The sequence below is a fragment of the Homalodisca vitripennis genome, chromosome 4 (assembly GCF_021130785.1).
Source record: "Homalodisca vitripennis isolate AUS2020 chromosome 4, UT_GWSS_2.1, whole genome shotgun sequence".
In the NCBI taxonomy this organism is placed as follows: Eukaryota; Metazoa; Arthropoda; class Insecta; order Hemiptera; family Cicadellidae; genus Homalodisca; species Homalodisca vitripennis.
In genome coordinates, this window is record NC_060210.1 from 86946842 (window position 1) to 86963144 (window position 16303).

A 16303-nucleotide genomic window follows, 5' to 3' on the forward strand; every position below is an offset into this window, starting at 1 on the left:
GGGATTTGATACAGCTTAAACCTGGGAGAGGGTGCACAATAAGACGGATGGCTGAGAGGGCAACTACCAGGCCTAGGAAACCTGGCCCTCTGTTAAAAAAAAAAAAAAAAAAAAAAAAAAAAAAAACGTTATAAATACTCAGTAACACTTAGTAAAATCTCATAAAGTGGCATGCACCATCATTAAACTCAATATTGAATGTAGAAACTAGGATACCCAATACAAAGTTTCAAAGTCTGCAGGTCACCTCGTTTTCAAGATATCGTGTGGAAAAACAGACAAAAATATTTTTTACAATCAATCTATTGATGAGCTACGCTAATACTCAGCCAATAAAGACAATAAGAAACTCAGCTGTGTCGTAGGTTGTTTAAAAGTTTGAGAATCAACATCATATTATCCAATATAATTCCTCTTCAATACATTAAATGGTATCTTTATTAGTTTTAAAATATATAACTCATTTCATTCTCGATATATAAATAATAGAAGGAATATATACCGTCACTGATGTTCCATGTTAAAGTCTTTTATTAGTGAGTTTGTTTACACATTTATTTATTCTTCTGTTTCACGTTGCCATCATGAATACCAATAAGACCATAGTAAATGTATTTCAGTGGGTAACATGCACAATGATGAAAATCAGTGTTCCTCATATTATAAAAATGAAACTTCATGCTCAATATCTCAGATCTATACAGGGCCATTATGTAAGTTTGTTCATTAGTTATAAGTTGACCATAATAGTAAATATATAGAATGATCTAATATCTTACATAAACAACGTTCAGAATTCTGTGCAAATAGTTTATTTTAATTTATACCAACATTCAAGAAAACATTAATGATGATAATGATCATGGTTAGTTGGCCTTGTGCAGAGCTTCAAGATGATGATGTTTGGCAGCAGCGACCTCGTGAGTGTCGGCCAGATATCCAGGACTTGAGTACGACAGGCTTGGCGAGAGGTCCGTGGTATAAGGAGCGATCGATATAGTGAGCTCCACTGTAAGCTCCAGAATACTTGCCATACCCTCCGGCATATCGTCCGCTGTAATCGTGTCCGTATCCCGAGTGAGCCTTGGCCTTGGCTACAGCGGCGAAATGCTCGGCCTTGGCAGCGGCTACCTCGTGAGTGTCTGCGATGTGTCCGTCATGGAGTACATGGGGAATAGCGATGGGTCCGTTATACCTGAAATCTCCATGACCGTAGTCTCCTCCATAAGAGCCACTGTTATCCTTTATCATGGATTGTATCCATAATTCCCTCCGTACCCGTAACCGTGAGACTGCGTAGCCAGAGCAGCAAGATGAGCGCTCTTGGCCGCTGCTACCTCATGAGTGTCACTGCTAAGTACCCACTGTGAAGAACGTGTGGCACGTTGATTGGTCCATGGTAATAAATGTGGCTTCCAAGTACTTCACTTGCACATAGGGCGGGTTAGGAAAAAGAGAATCTGAAACGGAGATAAAAGGATATATGTGTTTATTAGTTGAAATATTCAGTACGTCACGCCTAAAAAAACAAAAAGAAGTACTAAATGAGAGCTCTGTAAAATGAATAGTCCTAATAGTTGATGTATGTAACTTCAAAATATGTAATATATTTTATTTAAACAAATGGATGTTGAAGAACAAAGCCACACTACTCTTATAATTTATTATAAGTATAAAACACACAACTTTTCAAAACATCCACTTGAGTATGTAGTTGTAAACAATACAATTATGTAACTAATATTTTTTTTAATTAGGTTACATTTTTAATATTCCTTATTTAATCAAATCAAAGTTTGAAATGGATACTTACTTTATTTTGAACTTGAATTAGTTTTATACTTTAAACAACATCTTTGAAACAAAAACGATAGTACGGCGATTCAAATAGATTTAGCAAATTATTGACAGTGCGATTGATTATTGATTCTTTTCCTATATAATAAATAAAGTAAAAAAAAATAAATACTAATTTAGAGAAAACAGAGTGTCATAGGTATTAAAGCTCCTTTACAAATAAATACTTCCCACCAATATCTTGCACACTTCATGAAAACATCACTCACCCAAGATATCATGGTGGCTGAAGATGCAGACTGTGCTGTTGTCAGGAGTATTACGGTATAAATACTGAGTGAGTGTACCAACATCCTCTCTCTTACTTCTATAGGAATGTGGAACTTCCTCAACTACGAGCTTGTTAACTCTTATCAAAATATTTATTTTCGTTGCTTTGATTTAGCCTTTTATTTGTTGTTCTCTAATATTAACTATATCGTACATAATATTTTTGTACAATAAGAAAATTGGATTTCTGGTTTGTAATAAAGATGAGGTGTTTCCTACATAAACTCAGCCCAATCAATGAGCATGTACGATTTCAATAAATATTGTGATCATGACGTGTATGTTTATAACTGTAAAATTACCGATCTCTAACCTATTCAGAGAGTTAGTTTAGATACAATAAAAATAAAATAAAAATAAATTATTTTTAAACTTAACGTGAACATAAATAATGCATGTTTAACATTTTCACAAGAAAATTAAGAAGCAGTTTTTTTTATTAATAATTATTGTTTAATTTGGTATGCCAAAACTGTTAAACATATGACTTTAATTGTTTAAAGTGAGACCCTGTTATATTGACTGATCTTTCGATTCTTACATTTGAACTTACTCAGGTAAGTCATTTGACTTACTACAGCCTATCACTGAAATGGCTTGAGAACTTTGAGAATGATATCTCCAAAATGAACAGAACCCATTTGTAATTTTGCATGAAGCTTTATTCTTGTATAATGAACACTGACTTCGATGATGGTGTATGTCCACTCCATAAGATTTGGCCAAAGCGTTAACTAATATTTTCACATTGGCCCTATTGATAACCATGATGTCTAAGAAAACATAGCAGAATAAATAGACTTGTAAACAAGCTAAGTATAACCGTATGAGATTTTTCAATACATGTAAACTGTGTATTAATACATCTAACTTATTCTGGAATCAGAGGATATTAACTCAATATAAACAATTTCTATTTTTTTATTAGGAGAATGTAAAAGTTTAGTTTCTGTTATGATTTTCCGTCAGCCTATCTATTCGCAGCGTGTAGGGAATGATATGTAGTATCGATCTGAAATCTTGCATGCAACGTCAGTGAAGACGATTACTCGCCACGCAACACAGTTCAACTGCCGTGGCGTCGCGTCCGTCCATCCATAGTATGAACGTCCGCTTACGCCGCGATGGTCTCGAATCCCGTCAAACTACCAGGACACGCATCCGCGTCCGCGGCCAACGCCACCGTCTTTCTAGGAGGGTGGAAGCTCAGTACCGTACACAATAAAATGTCGTCTGTGCCGGTATTTTGTAGTGAACCAGGAGACTCTACTTTACGTTCAGCAGTTCCTTGGCTGGGTTATTCCAGCAGCGATAATAGCAGCAGTGATGACGATTTGGTGTTATTATATTGAGTGGCACAAAGAGATCACTGGGTACATCCTATCAATAAAAAACGAAGGATGTTTGGCGAGTACCATCATTTAATGCATGACCTTGAAGCCGATTATGACAAAATTTCGTATTAATCTTAGGCTAAACAAGGAACAGGTTTGACAAAGTTTTAGATTTAATTGACCAAGGCGCTTTATTCGCATGCGCGAGCCATCGTAGCTTCGCCGACGTCGGCCAAGAATTGCTCCAGCCGCATTATCCCAGCAGACGGCGGCCGACGCGACGAACGTTGCGCCACGTCGGTTATGTCAGTGTGACTTGTCCTATTTGACAACATGGTTTAGCGATTATTTTAAAAATCCATTCGCAGATGTACGGAACGCGACTCCACGGCAGTGTGACATGGCCTTCACTCCTAGTATATATCGTATAGAGCGAACATATAACCCATCAACATGTGAAATTTCATGTCTTTCCTGTGTATCCTTAAAAGTAGCGCATTGAATGTTTGGTATTAGTAATCGTTGTAGTTTTAAACTAATGGTGTTACAGCCTTTTAAATTAACTATGTAACTAACTTTTCTTAAGGCAATGAATGTAGATACTTTTATCACTCCAGTAGGGACTTAGGTATTTCAAGATGGTTTTATGGCACCTTATAACCAAGCAAAGGGGAAAAGGATGAAAAAACAAGGTAATGGATTCCTCTTTGTTTTATTTATATAACAAATTACTGAAGAGAATGACATGTTGTTATTAAGAACATATTTCTTTCCCTTATATTATAATTTGATATAAAACTATAGTATTCTTAATTTATAAATAATTATTTCTGTCTGAAAGGTCTATTGTTTGTGGCTGTTAATACAAATACCAAATTACAATTAATTGTATTGTTTGTTGTTAAATGATGGATGGTAAAACATAGTTATCTCATTTATCTTGCTTCCAATTAAAGGCAATGTGTCTAAAAAAGATAGCAATATTTTGGCTTTAAGATTCATAAATACCATTACCTCATTTCAACCATAAACTTAAAATGTGAATGGAAATTATTCATAAACAATAAAAACAATAAGCTTGTTCCGTCAATTATTGCCTCCAGGTATTTGTAACTGTACATAGCACCTAAAGAGTAAGATTAGTTTAGATTAATGTTTCTTCTCTTAGGATCTAGAAAGGACATGAATAGCGTAACTATATCAGTCATACAGATCAGTACCTAAAAAAAAATGTTCAGTTATACCTACGATAATATATGTTGCCCATATTGTGTACTTTACGTAGTTATTGTATCAGAATTACTGGAACATAAAGATTCAATAGATCATTTAAATGCAAGTTAGGTGTACGCCACACTACTTGTATCGTAACAGATTTCGCTCAGGTGCATTCAAAATTTAAGTTACTGCTTTATTGATAGGTTACATTGTTCACTATGTAAGATATTAAATTTTCATACGATTATAATAAGTTTGTTTCAAAATTGAGTTATTTTGCTATGCTAACCCATAAGACCTATTGAAAAATGTTTATTAACTCTGAACTTAACTCCACGGAATGAAAAAATATTATATTTTCTATTAATTTTATTCATATTTTTGTAATATTTTTAAATTTCATATATTACATTTATCACTGATATTTAAATATTAAAGTAATACATGTTTTTTTCATACATACATATAAATACATTTTATGTTTTATGGGGAAAGCGCTTTTGAAATAAAATTTTTTTGAAGTAAAAAACCAGTACGAAAACGTTTACTCGCTGTCCACATCAGAGCATCGCTCTCGGTCTCCTTCATCTACTGCGCCTGAGCGAGAAAATTAAGAAGCACCGGCATCTGCCAACTGTAAAGCTGCAAAAAAAGATGGGACCGATCAAATGACAGAAAATAATAAAAAAAAATTATTAGTTTGGCACCTGGGTAAAGTCGGTTTTACCGGGGGGGGACCTAGCACGAAGGATTTTACGTGAACAACGTCTTTTTTCTCGGTCAGAATAATTTATTGATATGAATATTATTAAATTGCCACAATTAGGAGGAAAAACAAGGAATTGAATAAAAAATTAAGGGAAATTGCACTAAATTTTTAACTATAGGTATAATTATATTTCTGTTTACATAAAAACATTGTTTAACATAATTTGAAAATTAATTACAAAATTTGTTATTGTAAATGGTTTATATTAACGTGAATTAAAACATTTACTAAAATTGGGAAACAAATTTGACAATTTCTTGCTAAAACACAGTTAAAATTCTACCTCACGGCGCGTGGTGATTGGTCGGTATTAGTTCGTTTGGTTTGGTTTCGCACTGTTTATGACAGGTTAGTGAGGTTATATAATTTGTTATTTTAAATGTACTTTGACTAGCAATACCGACGCTGTTTCTTCTCAAATCGAGCTGAATTACGATTGATTTGACAGAAGGTGGGATTTAAACTAATAATTTACTTAACACATATCAACATTTTTTGTCAATAGTATGAAAACATTAACCTATAAAAACTCAGTTTCTCAAGCTTTTGTGTCAATCTAACAACTTAATTCAAATCAATCATAGTTTACGATAATTGAAAATATTCAGTGTACAATATTATTTACCTTAATTGTTTGATTGTTGTTGTAAAATGACGAAATCTAAGCACTCCACATTTTTCACGGAATATAACATAGGTTAATTCCACGCTCTTATCCCGTTGCGGCCGCGACCCACAGTGTATCTGCTTTATCCCGTGCGGATCCCGTGCGGCGGACCACTGGACGGGCCATCGTTAAACGTTTACCCGGGCGTTACACTTTTTCATGAGTGACTCCGAGGCCGCAACCTAATTTAAGGACCGTTGTCACGTCAAAAACACATCGAGGTTTTGGGGCTCTCAACAGTATACCTGTCTGTGTCCTGTTACCTCTAGTACACTATGGTACTTCTTGGAGCGATTTTCATGCATTTCGACACGTGTTTTAGGTTTAGCTGAGGAAAGGAAAGTTTTCGTCTGTTCTCTGTGTTCGCAATTCTAATAGAACGGTCTCGCACACAACCCCCCCCCCCCCACCCCCCCCCCCCCCCACCCCCCCCCCCCCCCACCCCCCCCCCCCCCCACCCCCCCCCCCCCCCACCCCCCCCCCCCCCCACCCCCCAATTTTCTTCTAACCCACTTTGTAGACAGCCCCAACTACGCTAAACCGATATCAGGACCTCGCGCGCTTTTGTTCCGGTATAGTAAAAATTTGATCCTTTTCGTGGTTATTAAAATTAGCCCTTTGATGCCAATAACGTTATAAAAATGAATGTAACGTAAAGTAAAGTTGTAAATAGTAAAGTAACGTACCCTTGAAGATCTTTTATTTTCTTGATTCAGATAGATAAAAGTTGTGGCGTCATCCTTATGGCGAACACGTTTTTATAAGTAATTTGTATCATTAAATGGATAATACCGTCGCGAATTTATTTTAGGCGAGTTCGCGTAGCTGATGTATCTCACGTGTTGTTTGAGTAGATGGCTACCACTTTCCCAACTACTCCTCTTCTAGGAATAACCGTTCTTAGACTACAGCTTCAAAGTCTCGTGCCAAAACGCCGACGCCCGTGTTGTGAGTCTACATATTGCGAAGGGAAGTGGAATCTTATTGCTTTATAAAGTAAAACATCGTAGGCATAATTCCACAGAACATTGGATATTTTGGGCCCACCTAGCAGATATACATTTTTAGTTCTTATATTCTAATTGGCAGCAACGTGGCATTACATACTTTTCCTTTACCATCTAAAAGTGGTGCTTGTAAGTATTCATAATTAAACTGAACCTATAAGTAAACTTTGCAATTCGAGGTATTTATTACTACGACCTCAGAAGTCACCACCCCCATGTGTTATCGTCATACGGTACACATATTTATTGCGCGACTCTGCTATTGATGTGCCTACTCTGCCATCAACTGGGTGAAACTGAGTGAAAACTCCACAATGCCTGCCATTAAGATTGAATATTTGTCTAAAGATGAGTTGGTATTTGAACTGATATCTACAGGTATTAAATTAAATAGTGATAGTACAGTAAATAAACTTAGAAAGTCCTTAAGACAGTGTTTGAGAAACAATATTTTTACCTACTGCAAGTAGCCTATTAAAAATAGATCACAATCAGGAAGTACAACTTCTCAGTGAAAAAGTGATTTTATTACAACATGGGTGCAGTGAATTGAACAGTGATAGTTCACCTTTAGAAATCACTAAATTTCAAAGAAAAATGTAAACATTTAATGAACCGTTTATTTTTAGACAACCAGCTAGAACTAAGTACTGTACAAAGTGAAACTTTATCAGCTTTAAAGTGTAGGCTAGTAAATTTTGAACAACACTTGGCTAAAAAACTTGCTACCTAAAGTGAACCTAGAACAGCTTTAAAGTGTTAGAAGCCAGTTTAAATGAATCATTAGAACAAGATGAGGCTATGGAACAGGCAGTGAAAGAACAAATAGGCTCTACATCTGTACAACACACCAACAATATCACAGCCTACTGCCAGTACCCCCACTTTGCCTATAAATGCCTATTTATAATGCAAACAATGATTTTATTAGTCAACCTATGTCTGGTTTAAATATGTTTAATAAGTTAAAACAACCCTGGTAGAACGTTATTTACAAAATTTTACAGTAAATAAATGGTTTTAATAATACCTGAGCTTATGAACTTTTTGAAAACTTTGTTAAAACTAAAATGTTAAACTAGCCTATCAGATAATGAAATTTTAGCATTGTTACCATGTTATGCAAAGGTTCCAATTTTTAGCCAAAATAATACAGTGTAAAGTCTGTAATGCCAAATGTCAACTATCTACATAGGGAATTAATTAGTGGCTTTTATCCCTGTAGGCCTAATTGAAAGACTTAGACTAGATTTAGTTTATAGGTCACAAAGGTTTGATGAGCCACTGTATGAATACATCTATGATATCAAAGAGCTCAGTCAAGTTTTATTGTGTAACATAAGTGAACAGGACTTGGTAACTTGTATAAAAAGAGGTATTAAGCCTACAGATAGAAATAAGTTAATTTTTGAAAACAATCCCTATTTGTTTTACAGATTTGGAAAAAATTGTGTATAGCTAGTAACAATATAACATTTATGACATGATAACTTTAAGGGGACAATTTAAGTAAGACATAATGTTAACAACATGTATCCACCACATGTTTGAACTTAGAAAAAGTAGGCCTACTGTCAAAAACCCAAAGTTATGTTTCAATTGTAATAGGCCTGGTCACTTAGCAAAAAACAGTTTTAGGAATCCAAAAAACTAGTTGGTAGGGGAGTGGTATTACACACGACACCTAAAAATATCCCTCCCCGGTTTCAGAAGTCTAAGAATAATAATTTTATAAATAGTAAGGCAGTAAGAAAAGAAAAACACTATTTTATGAGAGTCTATGGTAAGGTAATTAAAAATTGGAGTAAATTAAACTATATTAAAACCTAATTTAAGACTAAATGTTAGACAGTGTAACAATATGCCTTTAATTGAAGCTATAGTGGGTTAAAAATGTAAAAACAAACTGCTTATTAGATACTGGTGCTACAAGAGATTATAATTAGTAAAGAATTTTATGATAGCCTATTGTTGAATAAAAATGTTTCTAAATTAATGAAGTCAGATGATAAATGTTTGCTGCAAATAACACTGAAATAAAAATGTTTTTTTTACTGTTTATGCTAAGATAAAAATTTCTAAATTTTGTTGGAAAGTAAAATTTATTGTATTGGATAATTTAAAAATTGGACATTTGTATTAGGAAACCCATTTATAACTATTAATAGCAAATTAATTTTAGATCTTGAAGGAGATTTATGTTACTTTAAATTCAATTGTAATGAGAAAATAACTATTGTCAGACAACAGCCTTTTGAACATGAAGTAAACAGCATTGATGTAAAAATAGGGTGCACTAGAGCTGAGGCTGAGATACAAAACCTTATAGGGGATTTTCCAAATGTTTTTACTCCAAAATTTAGGAGAGGCTCTAGATTTTGAAGATGAAATTAGTTCTAAATGACCCCACACCTGTAAATATTAGGCCTTATTTTATGAGCCCTCCCACTGTAAATAAGATGAAAACAATAATACAGGATTGGTTGGACCAAGGAATAATTGAACCCAGTACTTCAGCCTACTCCAGTCCAGCCTTTTTAACCAAAAAGGACAGACTTGTAGTCAATTATACCGAATTAAAATAAAAAGTTACAGAAAATTGATTTTTCCCATTGGTTGATTTAAATAAATTCATAAATTCCCATTCAATAAAAAAAAACATCTTAGTGGAGCCAAATATTTTTTCAATACTAGATTTAAGAAAAAAGTTTTTTGCAATGTCCATTATCACCTGATAGTACAAGATCTTACCTCATTTAGCACTATATTTGGTAAATATAAATTTAAACGGGTACCCTTTGGTTTACATGTTGGTAGTGCTGTATTGTCCGCCTATCTGGACAATATATCCTAGACAATATAAAATTTAAATAAGTGATATATTTTTGTGATGATATCTTAGTGTACAGTAGAGACCTTAATTCGCATTTAGTGCATGTCAGAGAGATTGTAAATAGACTAAGCAAAACATGGCTTATGTACAAATACATAAATATATATATATATAGGCAAACTTCCCCTTTATGTACAATTTATTTTAACATTATATAACTTCAATTTACTTAACAGAAATTTTAGAAATTTCTTGAGCCACTCTTTTTTTTTTGTTTATCTGCAGTTTTATAAAAAACATATTTTACTTTCATTTAAATGGTGAGCTAACACACATAAAATGTTTATTTTCGTTGATATAGTAATGTAGGTATAATTTGATAATATGTCAGGAAATGGACATAATTACTAGATGGATACCTAAGAGAGAGGAAGTTATAAATCCTACCAATGGAGATCGTTGGTGTAGTAAAGACACACATGAATTATTAAATGTCAGTACCCTAGCTTAAACGGTCCTGTAGATGTGTACATAGACGATTTGTAATGTCATCTAAATTGGTAGCTTTAATTGCGCTCAGCATACAAATCTTACATAATAGAGTTTATTCGTGCTACACACTACTAAATCATAGGAAATTCAGAATAGTTGCAAAATCTTGTTATTAAGGATTGAAAGGGCAAATAAATAAATTACGCACGATATACCACATTAAAATATTATTAATTTACTACATTCTTAAATAGTCTGTTATAGTATCATGTTGTACTATAAGTCTTTGGGTCAGATTGGGTGAAAGGAACGTAATTCACATAAAAGTTTGATGAAATCGATGAACGCCAGTTCAAGGAGTGGCGGGTCCGTAAGTGGAAGTGATAGCTGGGCGATATATGGGCCGCTCCTGGATCGTGATGCTTCTCTTGGCCGCAGGATAAGAGTAGCCACATTTGCCCGAGTCGCCGCCCCCGCCGCTACCCCTGAGAGCCCCCGCTGCTGCCATCATCAGGGCCAACATGGAGGTCATCATAGCCTTCCCGCTTACTGCTGCCAGGGCTGCCATCCCCACAGCTGCCATCGTCCCTGCAGCCCACATCGCCCCGCCGCCCTTCTTTCGACCTATATTGCAAAGGGTTCATTTTTAAGTAGCAGTAACTATAAAAAGTGAACTTTTATTTACATACCAATAAGTTAGGCCTACTCAATAATTTAAATCGATAAACAATATACTAAATTCAATATTACTCGTTATAACCCTAACGGAATAATTTGGTGTCTATTTCATTCATTTGAAAAGATCCAATAATATGGATTAACATAGCACATTGCGTCTAGTACAATTCCGATTCTGTTCCAATGACATTTGTAAAATATAGTCAGTCACAATATGAGAAGTGCATACACAAGAATGAATCTAATTTATAGTTAGGCGTTCTAATACTTTAGAGAGGCTATTGTGAAAACGCAGATATTATGAGAAGTTTTATTTCACCGAGTTTAAGTGCAAATACTGAAATTCAACAACAGAAATATAAATTACAGTAAATAATAATACGCTATGCATGGCTATTTGCCATAAATTTTAATTAAGGGTTACCTTAATACATTTCTTTATTATTTCTCTAATTTTTTAAGGAGAGGTCCCCTATTTTGCTATCTTTCTACTAGTCTGATTTTTTAACAAGTACCATAATATTGTTATCATTTCCTGCTTAATTAAAGAAATATTTCTCGTTAGCATGCTGTTATGCATCGCTCTTGGTAAGCATTTAATGACGCTTCGCGTTCCTCTTTTTATTAGGTTTGTAAGCGCATTATACCTTTACTATTATAGCGCAAACTTCTCCTCGCGTTTTATACATTTAAAGGAGAACATTCAAACCAATAAACAATATTAAAACCAATAAACAATGATATTTGCAATTTTTTCGTCAGCTTTTGTTAACATCAGCTGATATACGAGTATTTAAAACAGATTATTAATAAAACCACTGTATTGATGCAAAGTTAACTTTGAACAAGTGACTAAAAATCAGACTATTTATTCACAAATGCGCTTTTTATGGAGTTTAGAGGCCAGTGTGGCAGAGCCATGGTAATTTTTTTCTATCATTTTTTAATAACATTAATAATAACGGTATTAAAGTTCAAACACCAAATTTCAGTTCCATTTAGTAATGAAAAGTCATGATGATATACACAAAGACAGATATGACTTGAACAAGATGTATACCAATACCTGTCTGAAGATCATTGGAATATCTCCCTGTAATAATGTGCTCACTCAGCTTCCTGGCGGTGTTTACTGTACCAGAGTCCAGAACTTTGACGGACAAAGTAAGTGAGTTGAGATACTCGGACACCCGAGTTGCCAGGAAGACATCGAGGGCGGTGACGTTATCCATGACGTTCTTGGGCAAGGTGGAGACCAAGGTGAAGTTATTGTGGACCAGAAAGACTCCCGGAAGCAAGCGATAGGCGGGAGTGTGTCCCAATTTGTCCAGGAGCCGCACGACGTCCAGTTTCAGACATGTCAGACTGTACTTTCTGGCCACAGTGGTCTGGCATTATCTGTAAGCAAAATGCCTGCGAATTACTGTATAGCAATGCTTATATCCGGGTACTTTGATGGTAAGTATTCGAGACTTATGGAGGAATCCAAGTATCATAAGATATCTATTATGTTAAGACACTTAAAACCCCCTAGGAAATTCTCTCTGTCTTCTCATTCTTTACGTAGCTATGATTTTCCACAACATGTGAATGCAGTTCTCCTCTGTTACAGAACACTTATTGCTGGTATTTCAAATAATTCGTCACCCATTTACATGTCACTTCTCCTCTGGGTTCACAGCGATTTCTATATATATTCAATGAAGACTCTTCTACTCCTATCACTAATTAAATAATAATAACAAGCACTACTGTCAAGTACAAATCAAATATCATGTTTAAATAAATATTTGCCGTTAAAATACGATAATAATAATGAGATATGTGCAAGGCGTTTAATTTCGTTTAATTTTCATATAATTGAATCAAAAGTTGGGTTTGGGTTACAAAAATCATGACTCCATTATTTGGTAAATACCTTGAAGTACCCTAAATATTTTAACTTTTTTAGTATTTTTAATATTAACATTATGTTAGGAAATGTACATACGAGTAAAACTATATTCCTTGAAATTTATCGAATTTCTTTCTTTTTTTAATCTGTTTAAATACATGACTCCACCTTGTAACGTTTGGGAAGATAGTGATTTAAAAAACTTGCATGTCAAGAATGATAAACTCTCCAACTCTCGAATACAAATCTCTAGAAACAATCTCGCCAACCCAAATTTTAAATTGTTCCTAATAAATTTTAACGCTATTGTTAAAGAAAATTAACTCGGTACAGGAATTCCTTATACTATGATACGTGTAGTATGGAATTATACCAATCCGTAATTTCTGATTTTTAAGTATTTATTTACAAAAATTAGAAACCGATTAAAGTTTCTGACATAAGCTATCAATACGGTAACTACGTACATGAGAAGCTTTTATTTGTATGTAATACAAGAATGTATTTAGATTATTTTGTTTTAAGGTTTTTACAGTTATTCATACATAATTCTGTAATTGATTTATTTCTTATAACAAGGTATTGATTACATTATTATGCTGTTTTATAAATTAATTTTATCTGTTTAAGAAAATATGTTCTAGGAATTATTAAATTGAAACCAAATATTAAACAGAAAATTATTGATTTTGATTTTTTTTTTTTACTTGAGAAACAAAATTTTTTGAAGTCAGTTTTGTTAGTGACATAAAACTGTTAGTATTTTAACATCATTTTTAAAACACAAATAACAAAACTCTATCTACTAATTTCAATTACATAGCAATGTCTTTCAATCTGAATGTTGAGTTATACCATAACTTTCAAAACGCTGACATTTTATTAATGATTTACTCGTACCTTTTAGACAAACTTGTTTGTCAACGCAATGACCTTAAGATATTAGGTAACGCACTACACACTGCTAAAACAGACCTTACTGGTAAACGTGCGAACGTAACAATGTAACATACAAAAAATGTAATAACATGTAATAACATAAGGTCAACATTCTCATATTCTTGCCTAGTCTAGTAATATTATATTGTATACGAACTAAATCACGTAACGTACGTAATATAAAACAATCTTAAAACTTTTTGAACTAACAATATTTATACAACCATAAAGGACAAAAATTAGAGTAACTGAAAAGTTATACTAATGTGTAAAAATAGAAAGTAAGAATCGTGCTGTGTGATAAAAGTTAAATACAAAATAAACAAGCGCAATTAATTCTGCCAACGTGAGTTTAATGATACTGCCACAGAACGGCATAATACAAAGATGAGTATTGTTTAACCTTTTGATTTCATCCTGAAGTATTTACCCTTTTTGTATCTCCTCTGTCAACTATAAAAAACTGGTAAATAAAAACTTTCGCTTAAAAACTAATTAAAGATGTGGGGAACCATTATGACTCTACAACCACGTCTCTCTCGCTCCATCAGTTTAATGGTTAGTAATAACTGCTTAAGTAATTACTAACTGCCATTATTTACTCAGGTTCATAATGGAAATTCTCAATAACTGTCTAACGGGTTTCGGATAGTTTCTCCCTTGTCGTATTTTCTCCTCCCACATCGCTAGTGGCAGATTTTAACTTCGGATTTGTAAAATTGAATTTGAAATCTAACCTTATTTTGTCGTCAGCTTCAAATGTCGTTGCGGCGACTGGAAATATTGCCATCTAACTGAAGAATGACGAGTAACATAACCAAAGTACAAGGGATACCAAATTTACCTCATAATAAAAATATATTCAGGCTTCTAAATAATCTGTTTGAAATTGTAAATTGTATAGTTATAGTTAAGTGTATCCCCGGATTACTTCATAGCTATAGTTATAATGAAAATCAGTGCGTGGAAAAATTCGAACAAAAAAGTTATTAAATATGTGCGTTTAATATAAGCGTTGCATTAAAATAAAGAAATAAATATAAACTTGATATTATTATCTCGCATGATTATATTTATAGGAATTAAGTATTTAGTTAAAGCAGATAATAACAGATTGACCTATTTCCACATGTAAACCAGACGGCTTAACCTAATTGTAAATTAAAAGTAAAATGTAAGAAAACATGAAAAACATAAACATATGATATTCAATGCGTACAATAAGCATTGTACGCATTACAGCATATAACATTATACAATGTTTGTAATGTATGCGATACAGTTTTCTGCACATCTCTTGTTTTTCCACATTTTTATAACTTCGGAGTATAACTTTCTTCACTTTTATTACTTGAACAATATTCTATGAAATAGTGAAAAATAATTAGTACAATAAAGAAATTTTTAAATATCAAAAACATTTTATTTGAAAACTATTCTTTTTCAAGTTTTCTCTTGATTTTAAACCCAAAATTTACTCCATTAATGTGGTAGCCTTAACGTTTGTGTGTGTTTTTAGAACAGCTTACTTATAACTATCATAACTTTTATTTAGTTCATTTTATTGTGAAACTTTAGTGTTTATGTTAACGGACATGAGTAAAAAGTAAGTGTTAAAAATAAAATTTTGTTGAAGAAAATTTTATTGCATAGCTGGGGAAATCAAAAACCAGGTTTTCATGTTGCCTAGCCTATTATACTCATTTGCCTATTACGCTGTTTCGTTAAAACATGAGCATTTGAAAACATAAAATATTATATAAAGGTTATTTATATGCCCCAAACAGGATTGCATCCAAATAAGACGTACGACTTGCTAATACATGTGTTAACGCACATTAGCATTTTATATTGTTATATTTACATTTTTAAGTCCTTACGTGAAAATGTTTGCACTTCGCCCTAGCGTATTATAGAGGAAATTGGCGTATGTAAAGAAGGTACTCTATATACTACATTCTTTGGATACTCAAAATTATTTCTGCAACACACGATAACATCTCATCCTCCCTTACCTTGGGGATGACGTTGCTGTTACTGACAACTTCCTCCTCCCCGTGCACACCCCCCTCACACACCACCACTAGCACCACGATCACAACAGTCTGCCAGCCCATGTCCCTCGACACTCCCGGTCTCTACCACCAGCCGCTGTTTTATACCCTCCTCGGAGATGTTTTGTCTCCACGTTTAATGGAGTACAACGACACAGACAGAGAGACAGAATGGACCAGGACCAGATCGATCTTGTTAATTATTCTACTTGTGCGATCACCGAGACGTCTCAACCTCTTGGCATTTGTCGCCATTGATCACTGCCGAGCCGATCACAATGGAGGAAAAAA

At 33.8% G+C, this 16303-nt stretch overlaps 1 protein-coding gene across 1 annotated transcript; it reads right to left on the reverse strand.

Annotated features, from left to right (window-relative positions):
• Nucleotides 1-10743: 10743 nt before the first annotated feature.
• On the reverse strand, nucleotides 10744-16075 carry LOC124361107. The gene is made up of 3 exons (XM_046815143.1): nucleotides 15974-16075; nucleotides 12192-12519; nucleotides 10744-11071 (listed from the first exon to the last, which is right to left on the reverse strand). Exons 1-3 carry the CDS (start codon nucleotides 16073-16075, stop codon nucleotides 10800-10802), a joined length of 702 nt encoding a protein of 233 aa, XP_046671099.1. The 3' UTR covers nucleotides 10744-10799.
• Nucleotides 16076-16303: the final 228 nt, after the last annotated feature.

Bases quoted from the DNA above. Each gene is read 5' to 3' on its own strand.
- LOC124361107 (XM_046815143.1), bottom strand. From the start codon at position 16,075: ATGGGCTGGCAGACTGTTGTGATCGTGGTGCTAGTGGTGGTGTGTGAG. The intron at 12,520-15,973 runs GTAAGGGAGGAT...GCTTACAGATAA, and splicing joins ACAGCAACGTCATCCCCAAG to TGCCAGACCACTGTGGCCAG. The intron at 11,072-12,191 runs GTATTGGTATAC...TTTGCAATATAG, and splicing joins TTCCAATGATCTTCAGACAG to GTCGAAAGAAGGGCGGCGGG.